The 27690-nt window shown below is 42.5% G+C and overlaps 1 protein-coding gene across 1 annotated transcript; it reads left to right on the top strand.

Annotated features, from left to right (window-relative positions):
* Positions 1-448: 448 nt before the first annotated feature.
* LBR (lamin B receptor) lies at positions 449-25858 on the top strand. The gene is made up of 14 exons (XM_081904056.1): positions 449-1689; positions 4841-5013; positions 7143-7340; positions 7899-7982; positions 8491-8671; positions 9545-9741; positions 10780-10834; positions 17860-18054; positions 18548-18651; positions 20228-20353; positions 21456-21624; positions 22884-22964; positions 23082-23204; positions 25526-25858. Exons 2-14 carry the CDS (start codon positions 4849-4851, stop codon positions 25684-25686), a joined length of 1839 nt encoding a protein of 612 aa, XP_081760182.1. The 5' UTR covers positions 449-1689; positions 4841-4848; the 3' UTR covers positions 25687-25858.
* The last annotated feature ends 1832 nt before the right edge of the window (positions 25859-27690 follow it).

Below are 27690 nucleotides of genomic sequence, written 5' to 3'. Positions count from 1 at the left end.
CAAGGTTTAGGCCCAACAATATATCATTGCTAAATATTTTTTAAAAGAGTTACATGCCTTTTGTTTTCATGCCATGTGTATTGTTTGACGGTCTTAGAATATTTGCTTGTTACACAGGCTGGATGAAGGCCTTTAGAGGCACTAAGCACTGAAAAGGTTATGGTGCCACCACCATGTAATTCAAAATAAAAACAATCCTAAACCATAACCATAGCTGTCAACCTTCCCTTTTTTTTGCGGAAAATTCCCTTATTCCAGCGCCGTTTCCTGCTGCTTCCCACTGCTATCCCAGCATATGCATAGGATTGCAGCTGGTTCAATATGCCAATATGCTGGGACTTAAGGCACATAGTTACTATGCTAGCTGAATAGCCACTATTACCAATGCATTTTCAACAGGGAAGGGAGGGAAAACACACACAACCTGAACATGCAAAAATGGCAGGTGACACCACAGCACTTCCAGACTCACTGGCACAGCCAGCAGCAAACCTTGCAAGCTCCCAAACGGAGGTTTGAACCCCCTTATGTGCCTCACGCAATCCTTACAGAGCCAGCCTATTTTTAGTCTGTCTCTTCTCCTGTTCCCTATTGCTATGTTTATGGGTTGGTTTTGTATTGCATTTATATAGCCTGTGAATCGTTCGTCAGACTTTTGATCACCGCCTTGGAACCTTTTGATGAAAGGCACTCAAGAAAATAAACGTCTAGGATGGTCTTGTTTCGAAATGAGGGTCACGCTCGTTCTCTCTACCATCAAAGCCATCGGGCAGAAGACAGAACTGCAGGTTAAAAAGACCATCGGCTGCTGGAAATAGAAGAGGTGTTTAAAATTTCGGACGTATGCAGTTCAGTAACAGTAAGGCACCAGTCGCAAATGGTTCTGTATATGCGAAGCTCTTCAAATTTCAGGGCGTGGGGTTTGCACCGCTTTGGACTTCCTGCATCTTTTGTTTTTCTTGGCATAAAGCGGTTCAGTGCACAGGGACTGGGTGGGCGGGTGTTGCCTGATCTGCGCTGACACAAACGTGAGCCGATTGCTTTGCACACCCACCCAAACTCCCCGCGTGCGCGTTAAAACTACGCTTCGCCATCCACAGTGGGAGCGGGAACTTCTGGGCGGCGTCCCCACCATCCTTGATTTCATCTGGGAACCCACTTATCGACACGTTTGCATCTGTTCAGATGTGCAAACTGGAAGGAGAGGGGAAGAGCCCGCTCCCCTCTCCATCACTCGCAGAGAGCAGGACGAGCAGCAGCAGCGAGGAGCTTTGAGAGGAGGCGGGTCCTTTTGGCGCTCCGCTACAGGATTCTCAGCTCCCCGGAGTGAACTATGTCAACTGGCTGAAGCGGAGGCATAACTTGGAACGGAACTCGGGAGGTTGAGCGTCGGGGCGCGAGAGGGAGGAACGCGCCACCGACTCTCAGCCAATGGGAGGCCGCCGAGACGGATTCAAACGCCGCGGCTTGGCCAATGGCGGCGCTTGGCGCCTCGCCTTTCGCGCCTCCCAGCGGGACCCGGGGGAGGGATTTGGAACGTTGCCCGCTCTCGCTCCCGTAACCGTCGCTTGAGGCGGTTGGCTCTTGCTGCCGTTGAGTTCGCCCCCTTCCTTCGCCCGCTTGCCCAGGCTTCGCACTGCTCGGCGGAGACCTCCGTGCCAGACGACGCGGCGGGGGCGCAGCGACCAGGTGAGGACGCGTTGTTTGCGGGCCGGGACACACCCCTTCGGCGCCTGTCCTGCGAGGGAGGGTACCGGGCGGTCGCCGCCTCCTTCTGCTCCCTCCCTCCTTCTCTCCCTCCGCCTCCATTTTCTGAGGCCTGGGTGCCGTCAGGCTGTAGCCTCTGCCTCCCACAGCCGTCGCTCCCCCCTCGACCTTTCGGCAGGCTCTTTTGTTTCCAGAGCCGCGCGTCGCCTCTCTTTACTCCCCCCTCAGTCCCACCCGCGAGGGGCCGCTAAGTTTCTCTCGTGGGCCGTTTGGGGCGCCGCAGAGCCCGCGCGAGCGAGTTGTTCTCCCCTCTGCGAAAAGCGGATCCCGCCCCTGAGAGCCGCGGAGCGAAAAGGTCGGAGAGCATCGCAGGCACCTCGCGACACGCAGGGATGGCAGCAGCTCTTGAGGGCTGCGATGCTAAGCATCTTTACTAGGGGGTCAGCTCCACGGAACTTGGTGGAACTTGTTTTAGAAAAATATTCCCGTTGGGATGGAAGTTCACCTTTTAAAAATAATAATAGTAATGTTTATCTCCGGCTCTGACGTATGCACCCCTCTCGTTGGTAGTTTCTGGGGAGAAGTGAATAGAGGACACTTACTTATTTCGTTTATATTCCACTTTTCCTCCAAGAAGCTCAAAATATTGTGCCTGATTGTTTCGCTCCCAATTTTATTTTCAAACCTAGGAGGCTGAGACATAGTAGCCTATGGTCACCCAAATGAGCTTTATGGTTAATTGGGAATTTGCACTTCCGTCTGCAGTTTCCCAGGACAACTCACTGGGGCTTTTGATTTTTAGGTCCCCTTTGAAACCACTGCAAATGTGTGAATTTCATATTAAATGATTGTAAAACTGCAAATGCTGCTGGAAGGAATCCTAAGGCTGCAGTACTAAGGTCATTAATTACACTGCTGTTGAAGCTAATTAAGTGGCACCATCCAAATTTAAAACTGGCAATACTAGATGATCTTTGGGGTCCCTTCCAAGATTACAGTTCTATGATTCTACTTCTAATTAGCCTTATACAAAAACCTGTTCCGCAGACAAATGTGTGAAAGCTTTTCATTCAGCCATGTGTATACGCTGTATATATGAGGATTTGCAAGCTGTAGTAGTAATAACATACTAATATTAGAAATATTTTTAAAAATGATACTTTCTAGTCACCTCCCAAAGCCTTGCAGAAGGAAACATACAGCACCTTTTCAGATCACTTTGGAGTGATGTTAAGATCCGGTTATTTCCACATCCAGTGAGGGTCTGCTGCCGGGCCACACTCTGAATCTACCCAAGTCTTAGGCTCCTGAGTGCTTTCCTTCACTACAGCTGTCATTCCATGGGATTGATATGCACTCCTTGAAGATGTCTTACAACTCCTCATGGGGCTGGTGGTACATCCCATAGTCTCAATAAATACTCGCCTGCAGACATCAACAGGATTTTTGCTCTTTAATTTATGTTGAAGTGCATAGATTAATTTAGTGGAGATTTCAGACAAGTGCACCTGACATAGTCAACAAGGAGTACTGTTGCACAAAAATCCAGTATAACATGGATGTGCTTAGTATTTTATGCTTACAGGGCTAAATGTGTTATGTGGGAGACTTGTGCCTGTTGCATCAATCTTCGCAAGCACACCTGCAATTTAAGATCTAATTTTGTTTCATTTGTGTCCTAAATTGCTACACCAAATAACAAGCACACACTTGAGAAATTTGGTATCATTGCAACTGTTATTTAATTCAGTACAGATACTATTTGACTTGCACTGTGTTTTTCTAGAAGTAAAAATTCCATTTCTTGCTCCACATTTATTTATTACTTTTATAAACCTCTTCACTGTATAAAGCCACTGAGGTGGTATACACTTAAACAGAGAGGCCTCTCCCCCCTGCACCTGAAATGCAGCTTGTTCTGTGTATTTTTACCAGGAAGTACGCCCCACTAATTTCAGTGGGCTTACATGTAAGTACGAATAGCAGTGCAGAGTTAACAGTTATGTGTTGATTAAAGGGATGGATCCTTGTTCCAACCCTTGTTTATGAGCTAACGTCTGACAAGAAAGCAAGTCATTTAATGGATTTTAAGATGTCACCCTGGGCCCAAAAATATTTTGGACCTGTCATAACCTTTTTGAAATGGGGGCGTTTCGTTAACATCAGTTCAATGAATGGAGTCAAGCTACAGTCCAGTGCTAGGTTAAGCAGTCCTAAGCCTATTGACTGCAATAGGGAAAGCATAGATTATAAACTCTGTAGCACATAGTGCTCTAGTACCTGTTTTCCCATTGTGTTTGTGTAGTTTCATATTTTTCCCGTGTGTGTGTTGAACTAATATATTTGAACAGAGGGGAAAATCCTACACTCTTTTTTTGCACCTGTGCAGCTTAGAACTGGAGTAAAATACTAGTACTATGTAATGGTTGCTTTTTTAATGCCATTTTTTCTTTTTAAAAAGGGGTGTGACTATTATGCAGTGGTGACAATTACACAGTGAAATATGGTAAATACATAACCTAGGTCTCTGACCCTGCCCCGCAAGCATCACATGGAGAACCCAGAGGCTTGCATGCTCTACTGTCGCTAGTTACCAGACACTGGGCACATCCATGGGCAAGACCTTGCCATCACATTTCTCCTCTGTCACTGGCTCTCAGACCAGGCCTCCTCAGCTGTCGCTGCCCTTGCTCCCTGTGCGGGGCTGCCTCATCCTCTGTGGGCTGAGGGCTGACTTGACCAACAGGCAAGTCCCGCAGGCAGCCCTGGGCCCACAGGGAAACAGGAAGAGGCTGGGAAACAGCTGCGCCAAGAGCCATTTCATTTACAAAAGCAGGGAAATGCTGTTGAGCAAAACAAAATGTCCCACTGGCAAGGCATTTTCACCCCTGCAATGCAGGGATTGCTCTGGGGACCAATTTTAGGGCCCGAAAAAGAGGGGGTTCGACTACTGCACGGTGGTGACCATTATGCGTTGAAATACAGTAACTCTTGTTAAGTGCTCATACATTTCTTCCGTTTAGCTCATTCAGCACACAGGTGACTTTGTCTAATTTCATTAGACTCAAAGCATGACTTGACTTTTGCAACATCTATGCTAACAACTTTAATTTCCTCCACTTTTCTCCCCAAGATTGAAACATGCCCAGGAGAAAGTTTGCTGATGAAGAAGTGGTAATGGGCCGGTGGCCTGGAAGTGTTTTGTATTATGAAGTACAAGTAACCAGCTATGACGACCGAACTCATCTTTACACAGTAAAATACAAAGATGGAACTGAGCTTCAGCTAAAAGAAAGTGATATGAGGGTAATTAGTCTCTAGAGTAAATAATCATAACAAGAAGTGCTCATTTGTTTGGTTACTGATGAACCCTTTGGCCTACACTTCAGTCATTAGTCCTAAATATTTGCTTCTGTGTATATTCCTGCAGTATGAGGATAAAACTGTGGGGTGGTATCCAATGCACTTGCTCCATTAGCACAAGGATTTCCATTTGTATAACAGAAGGCTCATGCTGTGCCATCCCCAAACTACTCCAGAATTTTGGTGGGACCCTCAGAGCACGTTGGGAGGCGAAGTGGAAGTTCCAGTGTGCAGCCAAAAGTGCTTGCACTGATGGAATGAGAGCATTGAACACTACCCATGGTTTGTGAAGTTGCACTATATATCAAGCCATTCTGCTCCTTTTCCTTATTGATTTTGTATGTTTTAAGATTAGCCCATTATAAAATGCTTTGAGGGGCATTCTGTGCAGTATCAACAGAATTTTCCACATGCAGGTGTTGTACCATGGCCATGGAGTTTGTTGAACACTTGAAAAGTCATTAAACAGATTGTAATGCGTGTACGCGGGTGGTGCTGTGGGTTAAAGCCTCAGCGCCTAGGGCTTGCTGATCGAAAGGTCGGCGGTTCGAATCCCCGCGGCGGGGTGCGCTCCCGCTGCTCGGTCCCAGCGCCTGCCAACCTAGCAGTTCGAAAGCACCCTCGGGTGCAAGTAGATAAATAGGGACCGCTTACCAGCGGGAAGGTAAACGGCGTTTCCGTGTGCGGCTCTGGCTCGCCAGAGCAGCGATGTCACGCTGGCCACGTGACCCGGAAGTGTCTCCGGACAGCGCTGGCCCCTGGCCTCTTAAGTGAGATGGGCGCACAACCCCAGAGTCTGGCAAGACTGGCCCGTACGGGCAGGGGTACCTTTACCTTTTAATGCGTGTACAGCCACAGTTTTAAAAAATTGCTGGGGGCTCAGCTTTGAAAATTTGTAGTATATCAGGCATTTAGGAAACTGAAGAAATTTGTATCCTTTATGTTCAAGTAGATTCAGTAATAACTGCTCTGGTTGTATCAGTTCACATCTGACACACAATGTTTGGGGTTGCTGAATTTCTTAAAAACGCATATATCTCCCACATCCTGATCCCACATCTAATCAGCATGTGTGCAGAATATTTTAAAGTCCTAAATGAACTACTATGGTATTTTAGGGTGTGTTTTAGCAACTCAAATAAAAATCATATTTATTTTCCAAACAAATGTATTTTAAATATATGTTGAATGTTTGTTGAAATAAGCTGTGCTTTATTTTCAATATTGGTGCTAATGTTTGGGATTATGCAATTTCATATTTATTTATGTAGGGTTATCACCTACATAAATCACCATACATCTAGATTTCCCCCTAAGTAAGAGTAGAGCTGCACACATCAGCTTTCAAGGTTGAGCACATTTGTTATGGTTTTACAGCTACCTTGGTTTTAGACTGAGGTGGCAGTTGTGCTTTACAAATACAAATCCTAAATCTCAAGCTTGAATAGTAAGGTGCCATACTATTTCTTCATTTCACCTCTTTTCAATTTCTTGATCCACCTTCAAGCGATGTTACCAAAAAACTGAATTAATGTAAATAATAATAATAATAATAATAATAATAATAATAATAATATGATATTTATACCCCACCCATCTGGCTGGGTTTCCCCAGCCACTCTGGATGGCTTCCAACAAAATATTAAAATACATTAGTCTGTCAAACATTAAAAGCTTCCCTAAACAGGGCTGCCTTCAGATGTCTTCTAAAAGTCTGATAGTTGTTTTTCTCTTTGACATCTGGTGGGAGGGCGTTCCACAGAACGGGTCCCACTACCGAGAAGGCCCTCTGCCTGGTTCCCTGTAACTTGGCTTCTTGCAGCGAGGGAACCGCCAGAAGGCCCTTGGTGCTGGACCTCAGTGTCTGGGCAGAACCATGGGGTTGGAGATGCTCCTTCAGGTATACTGGTCCGAGGCTGTTTAGGGCTTTAAAGGTCAGCACCAACACTTTGACTTGTGCTTGGAAATGTAATGTAAACAATGAATATTTTTAAATAGAAGATTTAGAGATATTAATAACTACCTACTAGTTTGTAAAGCTAATGATGTAACTATTTTTTTTTATTTTTCAGTCTATGTCATCTTTTCGATTTAGAAAAAGTAGCTCTTCCTCCGGTTCCCCTTCAAGACGCAGTGGTAGCAGATCTAGATCAGGCTCTAGATCTCGTTCACCTGGTCGACCAGCAAAACACAGACGTCGTTCTTCCTCTCAAAGCAGAGAACCAAAAAATGAAAAGAATATGATTGGGGAACCTAATTTGATTCCTTTGGTATTTGAGTTGATTAATTTTTATGTCTAGTCCCTTTGTCAAGCTATGTTCACATACAGCTAAACCGAAATATAGAAAATTTATGGGCAATATAGATTGACAGTAGCTACACTTTTTGTAGTTTGGAATCACAAAAACACATAGCAACTGTTCCTTGAACAAACCAGATTTCATGCACTATTCAATTTATTCTTCCTTTGCAAAGAAAGTAGAAGGAATTGAGTACTGTCAGAATAAAGTTGGCACAGACATAAAAAAGTCAGGTATATGGAGCACACCACAGGTTCCATATACTGATTTTCCACTTCTCCACTGTTCCACAAATTCCTTTTCTACTTAGATTTGGAGACTGTTAAAACTAAACCAGGTACTTCCCAAAGTTATTTGTTTTAGAATTTCATTCAAGGGTTCCATAAAACCTGGTTTTCTTGTTTGTCTGTGCTACACATCAGAAATTTATAAAGGCAATCTATGATTAGTTGTGGAATGGAAGGTTTTCTTAAAAAACTGATAATATTTACTACAATGGAAACACTCAATTCTTTTTTTTTAATCCAGAAACTAAATGAAAATAATACCAACCAGTATAATGGGGAGCCAGATATCACAGAAGTGAATTACTCATCTCACAACACTCTAGAGGTATGAAATAATAGTATTCAACATACTCAAATTTCTATTGTTTCTGGAAACCTTCTGGTTAGATGTTTAAAGTTAGCTGCTCTTCAATCCTTGAGATTACAATATCTGCATTAAATGTATTGCTTGATAAAATGGATAGAATGTAGAAAAAGGATCTTGAATATTTTATAAAGAACTTTGACATGATAAAATGGATAGAATGTAGAGAAAGGATCTTGAATATGTTATAAAGAGTGTTGACAAAGGAATAGGTTGCTCTTATCCTGCTAAGAATGACTGTGTGCATTGTGTTATAAATGTACTGATGAAAAGGAATTGTGGGTTTTTTTTGAGGAAGAGGCTGGACCTAGTTGGTATGAGAAGGGAGTGTATGGCAGTGTTGATTAGCAGATTTGGGATGAAAGAAATGAGGGGTTTTCAGGCAGTATTACTTGAATGGAGGGATATATCCAGCAGGTGGTGCAATATGATTGCAAATGACTTCCTCTCCCTTCACTATGGTATTTAGCGCCAAAGAATTGAATCTGAGCGTGCCAGAGAGCGCATCCTCGAACGCTACAATTTGCATTCAAGGAAGGAGGAGAAGAGAACAGAAGAAATGTATTCAGAAGAGAGAATTTTTGAGAAACCCAAACCTGTTGTAAAAGTATGCATGAAGACAAAGGAACTAGAGTTTGGAGGAAAAATTGGTATGATAGTCTTGGTGTACTGCAGCATTCATATAGTTTTTTTCCAAATTCACTTAAGTGGAGGGAAGCAGCTCTGTATGCACATCATTGTATATACAGAGCTACCATTTCCATTAGAAGTCAGTTTGAGACCTCTCCTGGTAGTGGTTTCTTGAATCCCAAAATACCCAATAAATAGTTACATAATGACAGTGGTTTTTCATGAATTTTATTACATAATCTTTCCCCAGAAATCATGTTTTCTGTGTGACATCAGCTACTATGCTTACATGTCATCAGTTATCTGGGCAAGTGACTAGAATTGGGACTACAGTGGAAGCTTGGTTGTCGAACGCTTCAGAAGTCGAACGTTTCGGCTTTCGAACACTGACAACCCAGAAGTGAACGCTTCCGTTTTCAAACACCTCAGAAGTTGAATGGCGTCCGAGGTGTGTTTATCCATTTTTTCAATGGATTTTGCTGACTTGAGCCTTGGTTGTCGAACGTTTCGGAAGTTGAATGGTCTTTTCCAGAACAGATTACGTTTGACAACTGAGGTTCCACTGTAGTTCCTTCCTCTTGCATCTCTGTGGCTACCTGCTGCTGGCCAAGAGCCTTTCGTACCTTAAAGTTTAGACAATATCATTTCTGTGCAATTGCTAAAAGTATAGATGCAGTCTTTAATTATGTCACCCATTTCAAATTGTTCTCCATTAGGCAATGAAAGCATTATATCTTAAAATAGGTAACAGTCCTGGTATGTGTGTGGGGAGGGGGGTGATCTTTGAGTTGTAATATTGTAACAACTGAGTAGTTTGACCACCGTTTTTCTGTTGTAGTAATGCTTCATTTTGTTTCCTGTTTAACTTCTGATTCTGTGTGTTTGTTTTGCAGGTGCCTTTTTAATGATTTTTCTCCTTCCTGGAACTGTATTTTACTTGTTGTTGATGTGTACTCAGAAAGACCCCAGTGTCCTGAATTTTCCTCCCTCCCTCCCAGCTTTGGAAAGTTTATGGGAGACAAGAGTGTTTGGTGTCTTTCTTCTTTGGTTCTTTCTCCAAGCTCTGTTTTACTTACTCCCAATAGGAAAGGTAAAACTTTAACTATAAATTTGTATACTGCGTTTACAAAAATGCATTTTTATTTTGTGTGTGTCACAATTTTTAAAAATATTATGGCTGTCACAAAGCAAAACCAATGAAAATGATGATTTGAGGGACCATAATTGATGAGGAGAATGATCGTTGCAATTTTCAGTGTTCCTACTACATTCCTGCCAAACAGGAATGTACACAATTCTATTTTACATCATAGATTCTATATGAAACCTTCAGGAGATCTGGGGCACTCAGCCCTGTTTCTCTGTTACATTTGACTTAGGAGTTATCCAGGCATGCTTTAGACACATGTCTTGATGGAGTGGTGAGCTGGATTGTGACAATCTCAATCACTGTGGTCTGCAGAGGCAGCCTTAGGAACCATGCCATGGACTGAAGATGTACATCTTACAGTGATGCTGAAAAGGGCTTTTTTACATAGTGGTTTCTGCCTTGTACATTGATCTGCCTGTGATGATCAAGCAGATTGATCATAGAATGTTTATGTTGACAAATGAAAATCTGTCTGCTTACCTGGGCATTTTCCTGACAATTAATACTGGCTTCTGGTTACTGTGATCAATATTTTAATTTGTTTTTTTCTGACCTGGTTTTCTTGTGATACATTGTTTTATTGATCTGTTAATCCCCTTAGTATTTCTTTTTTAAATCAAAGGTGGTATATAAATTATTAGAATTAATACAAATATTTCTTCTAGATAGCTTATTTTTGTAGTTGTATGAGTGTTATTCTTCTATGCCAACTTTGGGATTTGTGATTGCATGGAAAGAGCCATGGTTAATCTATTTTTTATAGTTTTTAAACTGCAGATTATTATGCAATCAGTTTTATATCATGGGGATTATCATGTAATTGCAAGGTTTAGAATTTCCCCCTTCTCTTGGCTAAGTGGCTCTGTTATTCTACAAAATGTAGAAAGGAAACAGGTTCTTTAAAAAATGATTTTCCCTATAATTTGCTTTACCACTCCTGAATCTAGGTGGAAAAGACTTTTTTCTTTTTCTTTTAAGATCGTAGAAGGGACCCCACTTTCCAATGGAATGAGACTGGAATACAGGATAAATGGTAATTAGGTTTTAAATTAAGCATTACTTTTAAACTGGTAACCTATAATTATGAGATTGCAAACATGAGAATATATGGTTCAGTTATCATGCCAAATGATGCTTTGGGTTTTCAGCTATATGGTTACAGGTGATTGTCTGCTTTTAATTTTCCACTTGCTTAGTACTTGTCTGTAGGTGTGGTAGCCTTCAGTAATGGTCAATGGCCATAACCATAGTTTGTTTTATACTTCTAGTGTAATATGTGTCTAAACGGGCTAAATTTTCATTACACATATATTGTTGTAGTCATAATACAATTTGAATTCTTGTCCTTAACATACTTGGTCTGAGTTGCTGATGAATGATATCCTTCAGGAGAGGGACAGGGAAATGTGACAATGTTGATTCTCCTGGAATTCTCAGTGGCTCTTGATACCATTGATCATTAGATTTGGAGCAAAGTGTCACTGCTTTGCTGATGACATCCAGCTCTATTTCATTCAGTAATAACAGAATCAGGAGAGGCCATGCATGTCTTAAACCATGCCTGGATGCAATCATGGACTAGATGTGGGCTGTAACTGAATCCTGAAAAGACAGAGTCCATGTGGATGGGTGATTCCCAGATGTGCTAATTTGGCTTTGTATTGGCTCTGGATGGTGTTGTGTCATGGAACTTTGAAGTGTCAGGCATAGCCCTATTGGCTTTAGCCCAAACGTAGCAGAGTTTTCCTGCACAGCGAAGAAGCTAGTTGCGGCAGTAATGACTAGTCAGCTAGACTCAGAATAACTATTTACAGGATTTATTAAAAAGGAGAAAATAAAACCAGCAGAGTTTCTGCATACAAATAAAAGCAAAATAAATCCTCTCTTTCTCTCTCTCTCAAAACCATACACAGCACTTCTACTCCTAACACACCTCACATCAAACTGAGCTAGCAATCCCTAGTTAAGAGTTGAATGCTGGTCGTTAACCAATCAGAGTAAGCAGTTTCTAGGTCAAGCTGACCTGGGCTTTCTGCCAAGAGTAAATTGACACTGCCTTGAGTTAATTGTTTGAAGCCAGAATCTGCAAGTTTCCCATGAGAATCAATTAACAGAAACTGAACACCCCCTCACAGATTCTGCTGGACAATTAACATCAAATACACCTATGTAGAAGATCATTTTTCCAGCAAACCTAAACCCTTGCACATTCGCTTGTTCTTTACCTTTGCCAATGGTTTAGTTAACACATCTGCTACATTTTCTTCACTTGATACATAAGTACAGGTGATTATATTGTCTTGTACACAGCAACGCACATTTTGGTATTTTACAGAGATATGTTTAGAATGTGATTTGAAACCCTCTGTTTTACTTAAAGTTATACAAGCTTGATTATCAATGTAAACTTGTACTGGTTCTCCACAATTTACATTTAAATCTGCTAACAAATGCTTGAAATAAATCACCTCGTTGCACAATTCACTCAATGCGGCGTACTCTGATTCCGTTGATGACACACTTACAACGTCTTGCTTGTGTGACCGCCAGCTGATTAAAGCTCCACCGACCATTATGACCAGTCCTGTGACAGATTTTCTATCCGGCAAATTTCCCCAGTCACTATCACAGAAGCAACTCAACATTTCATCCTCTGAAGAATTTAATTGTAACATATAGCCAATTGTCTGTTTGAGATACCTCAGAACTTGTTTTACCCCTTTCCAGGCATTTAGTGTGGGTTTTGAGACCAATCTACTTAATATGCCTACTGCATAACTAATATCAGGTCTGGACCACTGTGCTAGATACAATAAACTTCCAATTACAGAGTGATATACATCAGGATGTTCAAATTCAGGACTCTCATCTGTATGAAGTGTTTTTATGAAACCTGGATCCATAGGCACCACTGCCCCTTTGCAATCCTGCATTCTGTATGTAGTCAGTAGTTGTTTAATTTTGTTCTGCTGACTAATTAGGCAGCTGCCATCTTGGGCCCAGCACACTTCCAACCCTAGATATGTCCTAACCGGGCCTAAGTCTTTCACTTTGAACTTACTGGACAATTGTTCGGCAAACCTCTTAGTTTGTTTATCTGTTTTGCAGGCATACAATACATCATCTACATAGATCAGACAAAACTCTTGATCACTGCCTGTACCACGTACATAAACACAATTGTCAGCTGTACTCTGCTTGAAACCAAATGACACTAAGGCCTCATGGAAACATTTGTTCCAAGATCTTGCAGCCTGTTTGAGACCATATAGAGCTTTGTTTAATTTTAACACTCTATTGGAACCTGTCTCATAACCAGGCGGTTCGGCTAGATACAGGTCTTCTGATATTGATGCATGTAAATATGCAGTCTGGATATCAAAATGGTTTAACAGGAGTTTTCTCTTTGCTCCAAGCGTTAGAATCAGCCTTACACTGTCCCCCTTAGCAGTAGGGGAAAAAGTCTCGTCATAATCTTTTCCAGGCCTCTGAGAGTATCCTTGAGCCACTAAACGAGCTTTGTATTTGTACTCTCCTGTCACCAGAGGTTTAAGTTTGTACACCCACCTGCAGCCTACAATCTTTGCCCCCTCAGGCGCTGCTACTGGTGTAAAAACCTTGTGCTCATTCAGAGAGGACATCTCTTCCTCCATTGCCTGTTTCCAGCGCTCTGCCTCCTCTTTTGGTAACTTTAACACCTCCTGAAAACTCTTGGGTTCTGCAATCACACTAAAAACATTTGCAGTATCAGGAGAAAAACGCACTGGAGGCACTCCTTTGTTTTGTCTTTTAGATCTTCTGGGAGAAAATTTTTCTTCTGACCCACTTTCCTCTTCAGAACTACAACCTCTCTTTTGTTGCTTAGCAACTGGTCTCTGGCTAACTCCACTTTCTTGAGAGCTCTTATCTGAACTTTCCTCCCCCTCAGACTCTGATTCTCTATGTTTAGCTTCAGAGTCATGAATCTCCTGGGAAGGTTCAAACCAAACCTCAGTATTGGCATGTAGCCTCTCCCAGCCACTATGTTCACAAAAACTGGCATTCCTGGAGATCACAATGCCATTTGTCCCTTCAGCAAAGCGGAAACCTTTTCCCAGCTCCTGGTAACCCACAAACACTAACTGTTTGGTCTTAGGATCTCCCTTCTTTCTCATTTGTTTTGGAATTAATACCCAGGCTTTTGATCCAAACACATGCAAATGGTCAATTTTGGGTTTTTTCTGAAACAATTTAAAGTACGGAGTTGTACCTATTGTTTGATGAAAGAGCCTGTTTTGGAGATAACACGCGGTGAGCATGCTCTCCCCCCAATAAGACATGGGCAAATCAGCATCATCAAGCATGGCAAACATCATATTTTGTAAAGATCTGTTTTTTCGCTCTGCAACGCCATTCTCCTCTGGGGAAAAAGCGTTTGTTTTTCTATGCCCAATGCCACGCTTCTGTAACCAATCTCTAAAGGCATTTGACATAAATTCGCCACCTCTGTCCGTCTGAATCCTTTTAAGTTTAGTGGACAGAAATCTTTCCACAGATGCCACCCAGCCTTTAAACTTAGTGAACACGTCACCCTTGTTCTTCATGGGAAAAACCCAAGAATAACGTGTGGCGTCATCCACAATTGTTAATGAAAAACGCGATCCACCCCTGCTTACAGCAAATGGACCAATTACGTCCATGTGAACCAGCTGTAGCGGTGACTCACTAACTCTGTCACTTCTGGGGTAAGAGACTCTGTGGGTTTTAACCTTTTTACAAACATTACAATCAAGGTACTTGTTACAACTCTTTAAATCACCCCCATCAGCCAATTCAGACATTTTTAGTACACTTTTCCAGCAAGCATGCCTCAGTTTCCTATGCAATAAGTGCACACAGTTGTCATGTATAGCTTTGTTATTCACTGCAGGCTGAGATTTACTGACTACTGCTGCAACTTGAGATCCTGCTTTAAGCCAAAACAAGCCTCCCTCTGACTTAGCAGTGCCTAAAATCTCACCAGCCTTCTTAATGATGCAACTGTCTCCTTCAAAATACACTTTAAACCCAGCTTTTAGCAAACAATCTACAGACATCAGATTGCTCCTTAATGAAGGCACACAAAGTACATTTTGCAGGCATTCACGAAGACAAGGAACAAAAACTGCACCCCCTGAAATCACTTCGGAAGTACTTCCGTCTGCTAGAGCCACCTGGCTGCGCTGTGCTGAGTTCTTGGAAACAAACAAGTCACCTGAGTTTACGATGTGGCGAGATGCTCCCGAATCGACCACCCAGACCGCTTGTTTCTCATCAGCAATCTTGACCTCGCCGGTCACCAGCTGAGCCGACTGTTTTCGTTTGAAGAATTTCTTTTTCCACTGCTGCTGCTGATCTCGTCTCTGCTCCTGCACCGGCAACTGAGACTTGACCAACTCCGGACATTGTCGTTTTAGATGCGCTGAGGACCCACATCGGAAACAACGCCTAACAGCAAACGCTGACTCCTCACCGGTACACTGCTTTTGCTTCACCTCTGGCACGGCATGAGAACACCTTCCAAACCGCCCGCCTGTAGAAGCCTCTGCAGCCAACGACCTTTCTTGCCTCTTCTGCCATTCTTCAATCAAACGCCCAGTAACGTAACTGACGGATAAATCACGCTCCTGCATGCCTTCTAGAGACAAAACTAAATTATCCCAGCTTTCCGGGAGAGAACTCAAAATAATAGCCACCTTCTCCTGCTGGTCTAATGCACAGTCTCTTTCCTGTAGCGCAGTAAACTTTAACTGTAAACTGTGTAGGTGTTCCTGGATTGTAACCCCAGGCTGTAACATTGCCTTGTACAATGCCTTGCGAATGAACAGCTTGGAAACCGCTGTCTCACGCACATGGAGTTCTTTAAGTGCTTGCCACACACCTCTAGCTGTCTTGATTCCCCTCACATACGGCAACTGGGAATCTTCCAGCCCCAAGACAATTGTGGCCCTTGCTCTTTGGTCTTTATCGAGGTCTTCATCATCAGGCTTCGCAGGAAACTTACTCACCGCTTGCCAGAGACGATCCCTCTGCAGCACTGCCTGCATGCGTTCCGACCACAGCAAGTAATTGGAGTCATTCAGACGCTCAAAAGCCATCTGAACTGGTTGTGAGGCCATCTTGAGAGCGATGTCCCTGGAACCCGGAACCAGCTACTCACGACCACCGAGAGAGAGAACAGGAACCACAGCACCCAGCACTCACACGCTGCAGCTGTTGTCCTTCTGTCCGCTGCGTCACCAGCTCACCACGGTCAGGAACCAGCCAGGAACAACAACTTCTGGAACTACTGGAACCAACGCCGTTGATGCTGACACCACCGCAACTCAGGCTGGCAGCACAATGCCCATAACCTCATGGAACTTTGAAGTGTCAGGCATAGCCCTATTGGCTTTAGCCCAAACGTAGCAGAGTTTTCCTGCACAGCGAAGAAGCTAGTTGCGGCAGTAATGACTAGTCAGCTAGACTCAGAATAACTATTTACAGGATTTATTAAAAAGGAGAAAATAAAACCAGCAGAGTTTCTGCATACAAATAAAAGCAAAATAAATCCTCTCTTTCTCTCTCTCTCAAAACCATACACAGCACTTCTACTCCTAACACACCTCACATCAAACTGAGCTAGCAATCCCTAGTTAAGAGTTGAATGCTGGTCGTTAACCAATCAGAGTAAGCAGTTTCTAGGTCAAGCTGACCTGGGCTTTCTGCCAAGAGTAAATTGACACTGCCTTGAGTTAATTGTTTGAAGCCAGAATCTGCAAGTTTCCCATGAGAATCAATTAACAGAAACTGAACATTGTGCTCCCTCTGAAGGAGCAAGTACAGTCATACCTTGGTTTTCAAACAGCATAGTTCTCGGAACGCTCGAATGCCACAAACCCGGAAGTGACTGTTCCGATTTGCGAACTATTTTTGGAAGCCGAACATCCGACAGGGCTTCTGTGGCTTCCAACTGGCTGCAGGAGCTTCCTGCAGCCAATCAGAAGCCGCACTTTGGTTTCCAAATGTTTTGGAAGTCGAACAAACTTCTGAAATGGATTCTGTTCGACTTCTAAGGTACGACTGTACAGAGTTTGGGGGTGCTTGCTAGATCCATCACTAGAGACCTAGCTGACCTCAGTGGCTCAGCTCATCCATTACCAGCTTGTGTTGGTGTGCCAACTACAACGGTGCCTTGACACGGATAGCATTCTGTTCCGGAGCCCCGTTCGTATCTAGAAGCAAACGTAACTAGTGACGGCACATCTGCGCACACCGCTTTTTTACCTTCTGCGCATGCGCGTGACGTCATTTTGAGCGCATGCACACGCGCTCCGTTACTTCCGGGTTGCCACAAAGCGCAGCTCGAACACGCTCAACCCGAAGCGCATTCAACCCGAGGGATGACTGTAATTAAAATGTATGTCAGAGCTTTCCAAACTGTGTTGCAACACGTTAATGTGTTGGCTACAGTGTGCAGGTGTGTTGCTCAGACACTCTTATAAGGGGTTAGTTTCACCTCCGGGTGTGCTAGTGAAATTGAATTACTATGTCGCGAAATGATGCATGCAAAAAAAAGTGTGTCAACAACATAAAAAGTTTGGAAAGCTCTGATGTATGTGTTTAGCCAAGCTTGCCCAAGAGCTTTCTGTTTATTTTTAATGAGGGAGTTGGGGGGGCTAAGCGTTTGAAGAACTTTTATTGAAGGTTGCATTGTTATTTTTCATGTAAGCAGCTTCAAGTTTTTTATTATAGTAAATGGATTATTTTTTATATAAATAAGTCCCATTGGGTTCAGTGTAGTTAATTCCAAGGTAAATGAATACAGAATTGCAGCCTTAGGGTTTCACATTGTGTATAAATATTGCCAAATTGGAAACCTTAAATACAAAGATTTCTGGCATAAAATTTTCTATCAGAGCCTACTTTATTAAGATGATTTAATTAGGAAAATGATTTACAATGTTTCTACACATTCACTTTCTTAAGTGTGTTTTTAGAGTAGTGTTTGGTTTTTTTACTTGTGTCTCACATAATCTGTTTTTTTTTCTCTCCTTCAAGGATTCCATTCTTTTATCCTAACAGCTGCAGCTGTAGGAATTTCTCTGTATTTTGAAATGGAGTTTTCCTATATATATGACCATTTCCTACAATTTGCTCTCAGTGCTACAGTTTTTTCTGTGGTGTTAAGCATTTATCTCTATGCCCGTTCATTAAGAGCACCTGAACAAGAATTGTCACCTGGGGGAAATTCTGGTAAGTGTTTATTTTTTGTTCTCATGCATTTCTGTGTGTCAAAAGTACTGTCATTACGAACTACATTAACCCAGTTCCTCTGCTCCATAGTCTCTATCTTGGGGCTTTCAGTGAAGCACTAAGAGGAATCATGCATTTAACTTCTAATGCATTTTTTGTCTGATTTAATCTGCTCATGCTATTTACATAATTACTAATTTAATTTGCATGTACCTTGATAAAAAGCATTCTTATTGGATTGTGTGCTCCTGTAAAGTTATAATAAATTAAACTTATAGAAGAATGTGTACCCACTTTTCTTTTCAGTGTATTTTAAGAATATGGGGCAGGTTTGGCATAACTATGTCTTGTAAGAAGTTCTAGGCAGAAATCCTGTCTGACTATCTTAAGTACATTAATTTCAGTGGGACTACTTTAAGTGTGACTTGGATAAAACCCAGTAACAGTACAGTAGCCAATATTATACTGTGGTCCAATTTATTTATTTTTGTAGGGAATATATTTTATGACTTTTTTATGGGACGTGAATTAAATCCTCGCATCAGAAATTTTGACCTGAAATACTTCTGTGAGTTACGACCAGGGCTAATTGGCTGGGTGAGTAAGTGTTTAAATCTATTTTTGCATCATATTTGATTTTTTTAAAAAATAATTTTTATTAACCGACCAATCAAATCAAATCACATCACATAAATTCTGAATTACAAAGCCGAATTTTAAATTTTTTGTTGGGGGGACCCATATTTCAATTTCCGAAGGGGATTCCAATCATCTTCTTGCTGCTGCGTTAATATCCACAAATCTGTCCAAATAATGTTCATAATTCTGACCTGTCCTCTCTTGCTGTTCTCACATCTCATCTCGTTCGTATATTTTTCTTTTTTTCTTTATGATCTCTTCTGATAATCTACTTAAGCAGGTAAACACCAGTTATAATCCTGTGTGAATTTTCCGTTCGTCCAATCATCATGTCGAGATGGTTTCCATATATCATCACTTTCGTAAATAAAAGCTCTCTTTCCATCATCAGTCTCGCAAAACTGTCGCCTTCTTTAGTCCCTCTGAGGAGGCTCACTCACAATATGAAAACAAATCTACTCCTCCCAGACATAAGTCTTTCAACAGAACTTGCCAAAATGGCTTTGGTATTTTTTACTGCGTCACTCCAAAGCTCTTATACATTCCACGGTCTCCTTAAAACATGCTTTGGTTAGAAAATTATCTCCACACAGTCTTAAATCCTCAGCTTAAGTCATTTAAACGGCATTTCTGACTTGTGGGGAGGGGGGATTCTTGGTTAATCACATAGAGAAAAGAAAGGAAAGTTTTTTCCCCTCCCCCATCCAGTCCCGTTGCCAAACATACCGAGCCTTGGTGTGTCTTCTCATGATTTATTCCTGTTCCTCCGACCAGTCTTGTTTCTCCGAGATCTCTTCGGTTAGCAGTCTTTACTCCCCATTCATCCTTGAAATATGTGCATTAGCTTCCTCCTAATTGTTTCTTTTGAAGTTGCTGCAGCTAGAGGCGCGAATCAGAGACAGCGTCCAGGAGCGCTGAAATCCACACAAGGGCTTTCTGCCTAGTGCCCCCACCCCCTCAAATTCGGGGGTGGTGTAGGGCACAGCAGGCAACGGCAGCCCCCCCCCCACGCTTGGGGGGGCCGGGAGGTTGTTTACTCCCATCACAGCCTCTTAATTACCTCGTGTGGGTCGGAGAGATGTTATTGTCAGCCATTTTCCGATGCGCCCCTAGTTGCCCCCGCATCATATTTGATTTTACAAATAAGACAACTAAGTTCTTAAAATGAAAAATGTACTGCAAGAAAAGATTGCAAAATATTGGAAATACTAACAATATGATGACACTATATTATACACTACAAACAGCAGCATTATCACGGCAGCATTAGTTGTACAATGTTCACAGCTGCAAGTATCATTTTACATAGCTATTGTTTAATTTATAAGAGTTAAAATACAAATATGGGAAGATAAATAGAAAGGTTAAAGGGAATAGAGCACACACTAGGTCAAACTCTGCTTATACACGAGTAAAATACTTGTGAGCAGGAGGAAAATGCTTTGAAATGAATTTAACATTGAAACTTGTGTTACTGTTTCACCAGAGTTGTAAGATAAAAGTTGATTTTAATGTGCAACTTAATTTTTTTAAGGTTGTTATTAACTTGGCAATGCTGTTGACTGAGATGAAAGTGCAACATCTGAATATGCCATCTTTGTCCATGATACTGGTTAATAGTTTCCAGCTCCTTTATGTGGTCGATGCACTTTGGAATGAGGTAATGCTTATGGCTATTTGGTAGGATATATTTTTTTGCCTCCTTTTGGAGTTGTTGTTTTAAAAAAAATGTATTGTCCTTCTGCAAACTTTGTGATTCCTCTAATCCTGCTAGTGCCTCCCTCATGTTTCTCAGTATCCCCATTTTGGTTGTGGAGAAAAACATCTCTTACTTTGATATAACAAGCATATGATTGGCTCATCATCACAACGATTGGCTGAAAAACATTGTGGGCTAGGCTGTTCATGAAGCGTATGAGGAAATTGTTGTATAACTTGTTTCCCTCTGTCAAGTGAAAGGGGTTGCATCTTTCTGTAGACAGCATATAGGTGGGCTTCTGGGTTCTTCCCTATGGATACCCAAAACCAGACACCTTACCAACACCTGGAGCAACCTCCAGTGGCAGGGAAGACTGCTGTGGGCATTGGGGAAGGCATTTGGCTGTGTCTTATGTGCTACCTGGTCTGCCATCTCAGAAGAGATGCCAGATCTTCTAGTTCTAGCAGTCTTGCTCTAAGGGTTGACCACAGAATGAGCCATGTTCAGTGTCTGCCTACTGGCTCTTCTTTCTCTGACAGGATGAGGGCATCAAGGATACAGCCTGCAAAGTGATTTCAGTTTTGGAAGAGGGGGCATCTTGTACATTCTGTGGTGGTAATCTACAAGATTCGCTAACTTTCTTAGCCAAAGGGTGAAGCACAAAATAGGTGGCTGTGCATTGGGGCAGGTTGTCTTGGGTGTGTGAGTATGAATGAGATAATGGATGGATGGATGGATGAATGAATGAATGAATGGGGTAAGAGTTTTGGTGTGAATGGGTGTGATGTTTATGTGTGAGAGAAGGGGAAGCAGAGTGAGAAACTAGTACTAGTTTCTCCTGTTTTAGCTCTCATCTGCCTATCTAGATAGCTGAATTGTAAAAGGCATTGAGAGATCATTGCTGAAAAACATTTGCTGATTTTTAGAAAAGTGTAAATTCAGTCTATGTGTGCTTTGCTGCATATTCCACATGTACACAACCCTAACAATACAGTATAGTGAAAATATTTTGACCATTAACAAAATTCAGGTCAGTACTCATTTAATTCTTTTAACTTTTTAGGAAGCTATTCTGACAACAATGGACATCATCCATGATGGTTTTGGGTTCATGCTAGCATTTGGAGACTTGGTGTGGGTTCCTTTTCTCTACAGCTTGCAAGCCTTCTATTTAGTGAAACATCCGAATGAACTTTCTTGGTTATCAGCTTGTGCAATTGTAGCCTTGAATAGTAAGTGGCAATTAAAATGAAATACTGCTTTACTTAAAAGCATTCTGGATGCTTTATGGGAATGCTTAATATATCAATTTATTTTCAGGATTTATTCAAATATTTTCAATCACAGAGCAAGAAAAATAAGCAGAAAAAATACAAAAATTACAAAATCATATACATATACGCAGGCCCAATAAGCAACAAGTTAACAATTCTGTCATATTTTTTGTAAACAAGCAAAACTACAGTGACAAATTAAAATATCCAATTTAACCAAATACCTAAGTGAAAATCAAACACAAATCATTTATACAGGTTAAACAACCAATGATCTTAGCAATGGTGCCCACATTGTTTTTCACTTAAGTTGCCCACTCACTCCCCGTTACTCACACAAAGAGGGTTCCACTCTGTGCCAACGGACTCTCACCCTGTAGCTTTAGACTAAGTTAACACCTTTCACCCCCACTCCAACCCATTCAGACTTTCACCCTGAGTGGTATGAATTGTTGCACACAAGCATCCACATCAAAAACCTCCCACCCCTTGTCCCAGAGAAGTAACAAAGAAAAAAGAAAAGAAAAAAGGGTGCAGCAAGTTACAGCTGGTATTTCTCTTGTGGGCCTCAAGGTTGGCAAGGTTACAATCTACACACAGTTAGATTTACTGGCCTCCCATATCTCTTATCAGCCAGCACAATTAACCTTCAGGTCTCCTGAAGGAATAATATTTCATGGTCAGTTGAGAAAGCCCTTTCCTGACCCAAACTGATGTCAACAATTCAGTTAGTAAAACAAGTAATTTTTAGAGAGGGTGTTTGCCATCGGTCTCTTTGAATGTCATTGTTCAATAGTAGAGTAGCTATAAAAACTGCAAATAATTCTCCATCTCTATTTCATGTTGTATAGCAGTGGCTTTTGTGCCTTGAATGATGGTCAGGGGTACCATGGGCAACTTTCTTTCCTTCTCTCTCTCCTCTGATGCCCTCTTGTGTCTCTGCCTCCCAAAGCCTTGTGCAGCTGTTTCTTGCAGGCAAATGGTGCCTCTGGGGCTGGCCAGGGGTTCTCCAGAGCTGAAGCAGCCTCAGAGTGAGCAAGTAAATTTGTAATATCAACATCAATTGTACACAAGACTAAAAACTGGACAATAATAAATGCCTAAGAACATTGCTCTTGTCACTTGGTATTAATGTAAAATTGGAAAAGACAATGGACTGTGTGCTGTTGGCAAGTTCTGCAAGGAAATAATAGTTGCTTATTCTTTCTTTTCTGAAGTTCTTGGCTATTACATTTTTCGTGGTGCGAATTCACAGAAAAACGTATTTCGAAGAAATCCAAAGGATCCAAAAGTTGCCCGTAAGTACTGCTTAGGCAAATTGGTTTTCTATCAGTGCTTTCTATATATATTAATATTACACAGTGTGTTCTCGTCTGCAGGGTACAAATAATGTTTATTTGTATATCACCATACAGACCTGAAAGTTATTCCCACTGCAACTGGAAAAAACCTCCTGGTCTCTGGCTGGTGGGGCTTGGTGCGCCATCCAAACTACCTTGGAGATATCATCATGGCTCTGGCTTGGTCCTTACCGTGTGGTAAGATAGTAAAGTGTCTTCTAGTGAAATCTTGCATGTTTTGCATGGGTGGCAGGCCATCATGTAGGTGATACTTCACCACCTATTGTCCAAGGCAGAAAACAATTAAGAGTTGACTTCAAGGCTGCTTCCTGCCCTCACTTAAACCATTCATTCAGGGTGGAACTATTCAGCTTGGACATTGGCCTTGTGAATTTGTCTGTGTGAGAGTGTGTGCAATCCCATTGTTTAATTTGTATTTTTGCCTCTGACCTGTTTTTCAAATTCCTACCAGTGGTTGTTATTAACTAAGATATTATACTTCTTAATACCTCTGGAGGGTTAGGGGAGAAATTCATTTTTACAGAACATGGGATCAAAATGGGTGAGGAATTTGGCCCTCCATATACTGTACAGTGGTGCCCCGCAAGACGAATGCCTCGCAAGACGAAAAACCCGCAAGACGAAAGGGTTTTTCGGTTTTTGCGACGCTTCGCTAGACGATTTTCCCTATGGGCTTGCATCGCAAGACGAAAGCCCATAGGGAAATCTCGGGGACCTTTTTTTAAATGCTGGCGGTGGGGAGCAAAGCCTTTTCCCCCCCTCCGGACTTCAGAAGAGGTCCAGGAAGGCCGGCGGGGGCGAAAGGCTTTGCTCCCCACCGCCAGCATTTTAAAAGCGGTCCGGGATAGCAGGGAAGCGCTTCCTGCTATCCCGGACGGCTTTTGAAGGCAGGCCGGGGGGGCAAAGACTTTTGCCCCCGGCCGCCTTGGGAAGAGGTCCTGGACCTAACCGGGGGCTTTTAAATCGCCCCGGGACTGTTCGGGGTGATTTAAAAGCCCCCGGACGGCTTTTGAAGCCTCCCCCCGCCGCCCGGCTTTGGAACGATGTCCCGAAGCCGGGCGGCGGGGCGGGAAAGCCTTCCCCCGCCGCCCGGCTTCGGGGCGAGAAAGCCTCCCCCCACCGCCCGGCATCGGAACGATGTCCCGAAGCCGGGCGGCGGGGCGGGAAAGCCTTCCCCCACCGCCCGGCTTCGGGGCGAGAAAGCCTCCCCCCGCCGCCCGGCATCGGAACGATGTCCCGAAGCCGGGCGGCGGGGCGGGAAAGCCTCCCCCCGCCGCCCGGCTTCGGGGCATCGTCCCGATGCCGGGCGGCGGGGCGGGAAAGCCTCCCCCCGCCGCCCGGCATCGGAACGATGTCCAGAAGCCCGGCGGCGGGGCGGGAAAGCCTCCCCCCGCCGCCCGGCATCGGAACGATGTCCCGAAGCCGGGCGGCGGGGCGGGAAAGCCTTCCCCCGCCGCCCGGCTTCGGGGCATCGTCCCGATGCCGGGCGGCGGGGCAGGAAAGCCTCCCCCCGCCGCCCGGCTTCGGGGCATCGTCCCGATGCCGGGCGGCGGGGCGGGAAAGCCTCCCCCCGCCGCCCGGCATCGGAACGACGTCCCGAAGCCCGGCGGCGGGGCGGGAAAGCCTCCCCCCACCGCCCGGCTTTGGAACGATGTCCCGAAGCCCGGCGGCGGGGCGGGAAAGCCTCCCCCCGCCGCCCGGCTTTGGAACGATGTCCCGAAGCCCGGCGGCGGGGCCGCGAAGCCTGGGCGCGCTGGGAACTCTCCACAAGGAGCGCTCCCGCTCCTTGCGGAGAGGTCCGCGAAGCCTGTCCTGGACCTCTTCTGAAGGCAGGCGGCGGGGCAAAAGTCTTTGTCCCCCCTGCCTGCCTTCCCAGGGGCTTTTAAATCGCCCCGGACAGCGGAGAAGTCCTCCGCTGTCCCGGGCGATTTTAAAATGCTGCCCGCTAGAAGAGGTCGGGGAAGGCGGTTTCCATAGGAACGCATTAATTGATTTTCAATGCATTCCTATGGAAAACCGTGCATCGCAAGACGAAAAACACGCAAGACGAAGAGACTTGCGGAACGAATTAATTTCGTCTTGCGAGGCACCACTGTATTGCTGAACCACAACTTTCATCATCCCTGACTATACGTCATGCTGTTTGCGACTGATGGGAGTTGAGAGTCCAATAGCATGTGGAGAACTACATGTTCCCCACCCCTGATCTAATTGAAAATTGTTGTAAGATGACAGCTAGGTGGGATAATACACCATAAGTATATTGTTCTGTTTGTCTTTTTGACAGTAAGTTCTTTTTTCCTTTATCAGCATAGAAAACAGAGAAAATAAATTCTGACATATAAATATAATGTTCAAGCTTGAAATCTAATAAAGAAACCGAAAGTCAATATTAAAACCCAGTTATAAATTATTAGCATTAAAGTGATCAACAAAAAAACCCTTATTTACATTTTCAGGTGAAGAGTGGAAAAATAACTGTTTATGTGTTCTTACAGGGATCAACCACATCTTACCATATTTCTATGTCATATACTTTACTGGTTTGCTTATTCATCGAGAAGCCCGTGATGAACGTCAATGTAAGAAAAAATATGGCTTAGCATGGGAAAAATACTGTCAACGTGTACCATATCGCATATTTCCATATATCTACTGAGTGTCTTCAAACTGGGGGATAATGCACAGCTTCTGCAGTCAAATCTTCATTGCAATAAACCACATACCTCGTACCATTGCACTTGGTATACGTTAATTCTGCTAGATTTTCTTAAAAATTGTGATCAGATAGTAAAGCTGCAGATACCTTTACCAATAAACTACTAAAAATAGACTTTTCCATATATTTTTAGCCATCTCCCCATTTCAAATTTCACAATTCAGTTAAGCAATAAATTAGTTGTATAGCACATTAAAAGCCTGTCAAGCAATGTATATGCTTGGATAATGTTAATTATTTGTTCTGGACATAGGAAAGACCATTTTAGGGTTTAATGCTGAAGATTTGCTTGTTTTGTGTAACTTTTGTATTTTTCATTCTTTGGGCTACCTTCAGAGCCCTTGGCCAAAATGCACCAGAAAATAGTAAACATTACAAAGTCCAATGAAGAGCGACTTCCGATGCTACAGCTTTCTAATCATAGTAGTTCTCACTCAGGTCTGTCTCTTATAACTGGTTCTCTCAGGCTGAATCCCTAGTGGCTGTTGCAGAAGCAGGAATTGCTTCTGGGGAAGCAAATGGACAGGAGTTGCTTCTCTACCCCTTTGCTCTGGAGAACAAAATCCCATTTTAAGTCTGAGCGATGGTTGTCATATGCCTCTTGAAGTTTTTACATAATAGTATTCCTTATACTATGTGCTCTAAAAAGTACATTGATTTAAGAGAATATTTTAAAATCCCTTACAGCTCATTCTTTGAGAGTGTCAGACCTCAAGAAGTGCAAGTGACAAAAAACAATGATACAGGGTGTGGCATGTTGTACAGACTGTGAAAAAATAGGCAGTTTTTTCAGCTATTATAAACCATTGCTTTGTACTATAGCTTTTCTTTATATTGTAACATTGAAAGATTTTGTTGTACAGTGTTTTGAGTATAAGATGCAAATCTTTTTTTTACTAAAACCATTTCCAGTATTTTTGAAAAGTTTTATAAAGTATTGCTATGAAATTGAGTTGAACAATTAAAGTGCTCATTTAAATATTGCAATGACAAATGTGTTATGGAAGTATATGAAATTTATTCAAAGTTTTGTGAATTGGCATTGCTACCTCAAATGTAGGTTATTTTGCCTTTTTATACTGTTGAAAGTAGGAAAAATGCTAATTTTTCAAATTGCTATTTAAAGCAGCTTTTTAACATGATTAAAGTCAACCACTTTAATTGAACTTTTTAACAAATGTATTTTTGTATATTTGAGTTTTCATAGTCAAAACAAAAAAAATTCCTTCCAGTAGCACCTTAAAGACCAACTAAGTTAGTTCTTGGTATGAGCTTTCGTGTGCATGCACACTTCTTCAGTTTTCATGAGTTTTCATAGCAACTCATGCTATGTGGTTTTATGCTGTTTGTAGCAGAACATCTATAAAATTTTATTGAATAGTTTTTTACTGAATTGGCTATAAGGTGGAATTATTTACCTAAATGGAAGGAATAATTGCCATTTTAATATATTAAATTAGAAAGCAGGTCTGTTGAAATTTTCACAGCTGATAAAAATTATCCATTTAATAATAGCAAAGTACCCATTTTTAATTTTACTATATTTTGCATTTATGAATTTGTAGCATAGTTCTTGATAACAATTGTTTTCCGTTTAATATAGTTAAAATGCATGATTGTGGATCACTGTAGGGCTTACTTAACGAATGCCCATATCCCCGTCTAACCAGTCCCCTTTGGAACATGAATAGCCTTGAGTGATGGGGATAACAGCACTCTTATGCCCTATGGGGATCCATATTGTACTCTGTATATTTGTATGAGCCATTTTAGTTACTGCTGTACAAGATTGTAAATTGACTGTGTGTTGTGTGGCAGAAATGATCATGACAACTTTCTTTAGCCTGCATAACATCTGTTTAGAGCAGAAAAAATCCTTATAAACATTGAGTGTTTCAAAATATCTATTGTAATTTGTTATGCAAAGAAAATTGTAGAAATACC

The sequence above is a fragment of the Podarcis melisellensis genome (genome assembly GCF_964234715.1).
Source record: "Podarcis melisellensis genome assembly, chromosome: 3".
Classification (NCBI taxonomy): domain Eukaryota; kingdom Metazoa; phylum Chordata; class Lepidosauria; order Squamata; family Lacertidae; genus Podarcis; species Podarcis melisellensis.
The sequence above is the reverse complement of the archived record's forward strand: the minus strand, read 5'-3'. Positions and strand labels throughout refer to the sequence as shown.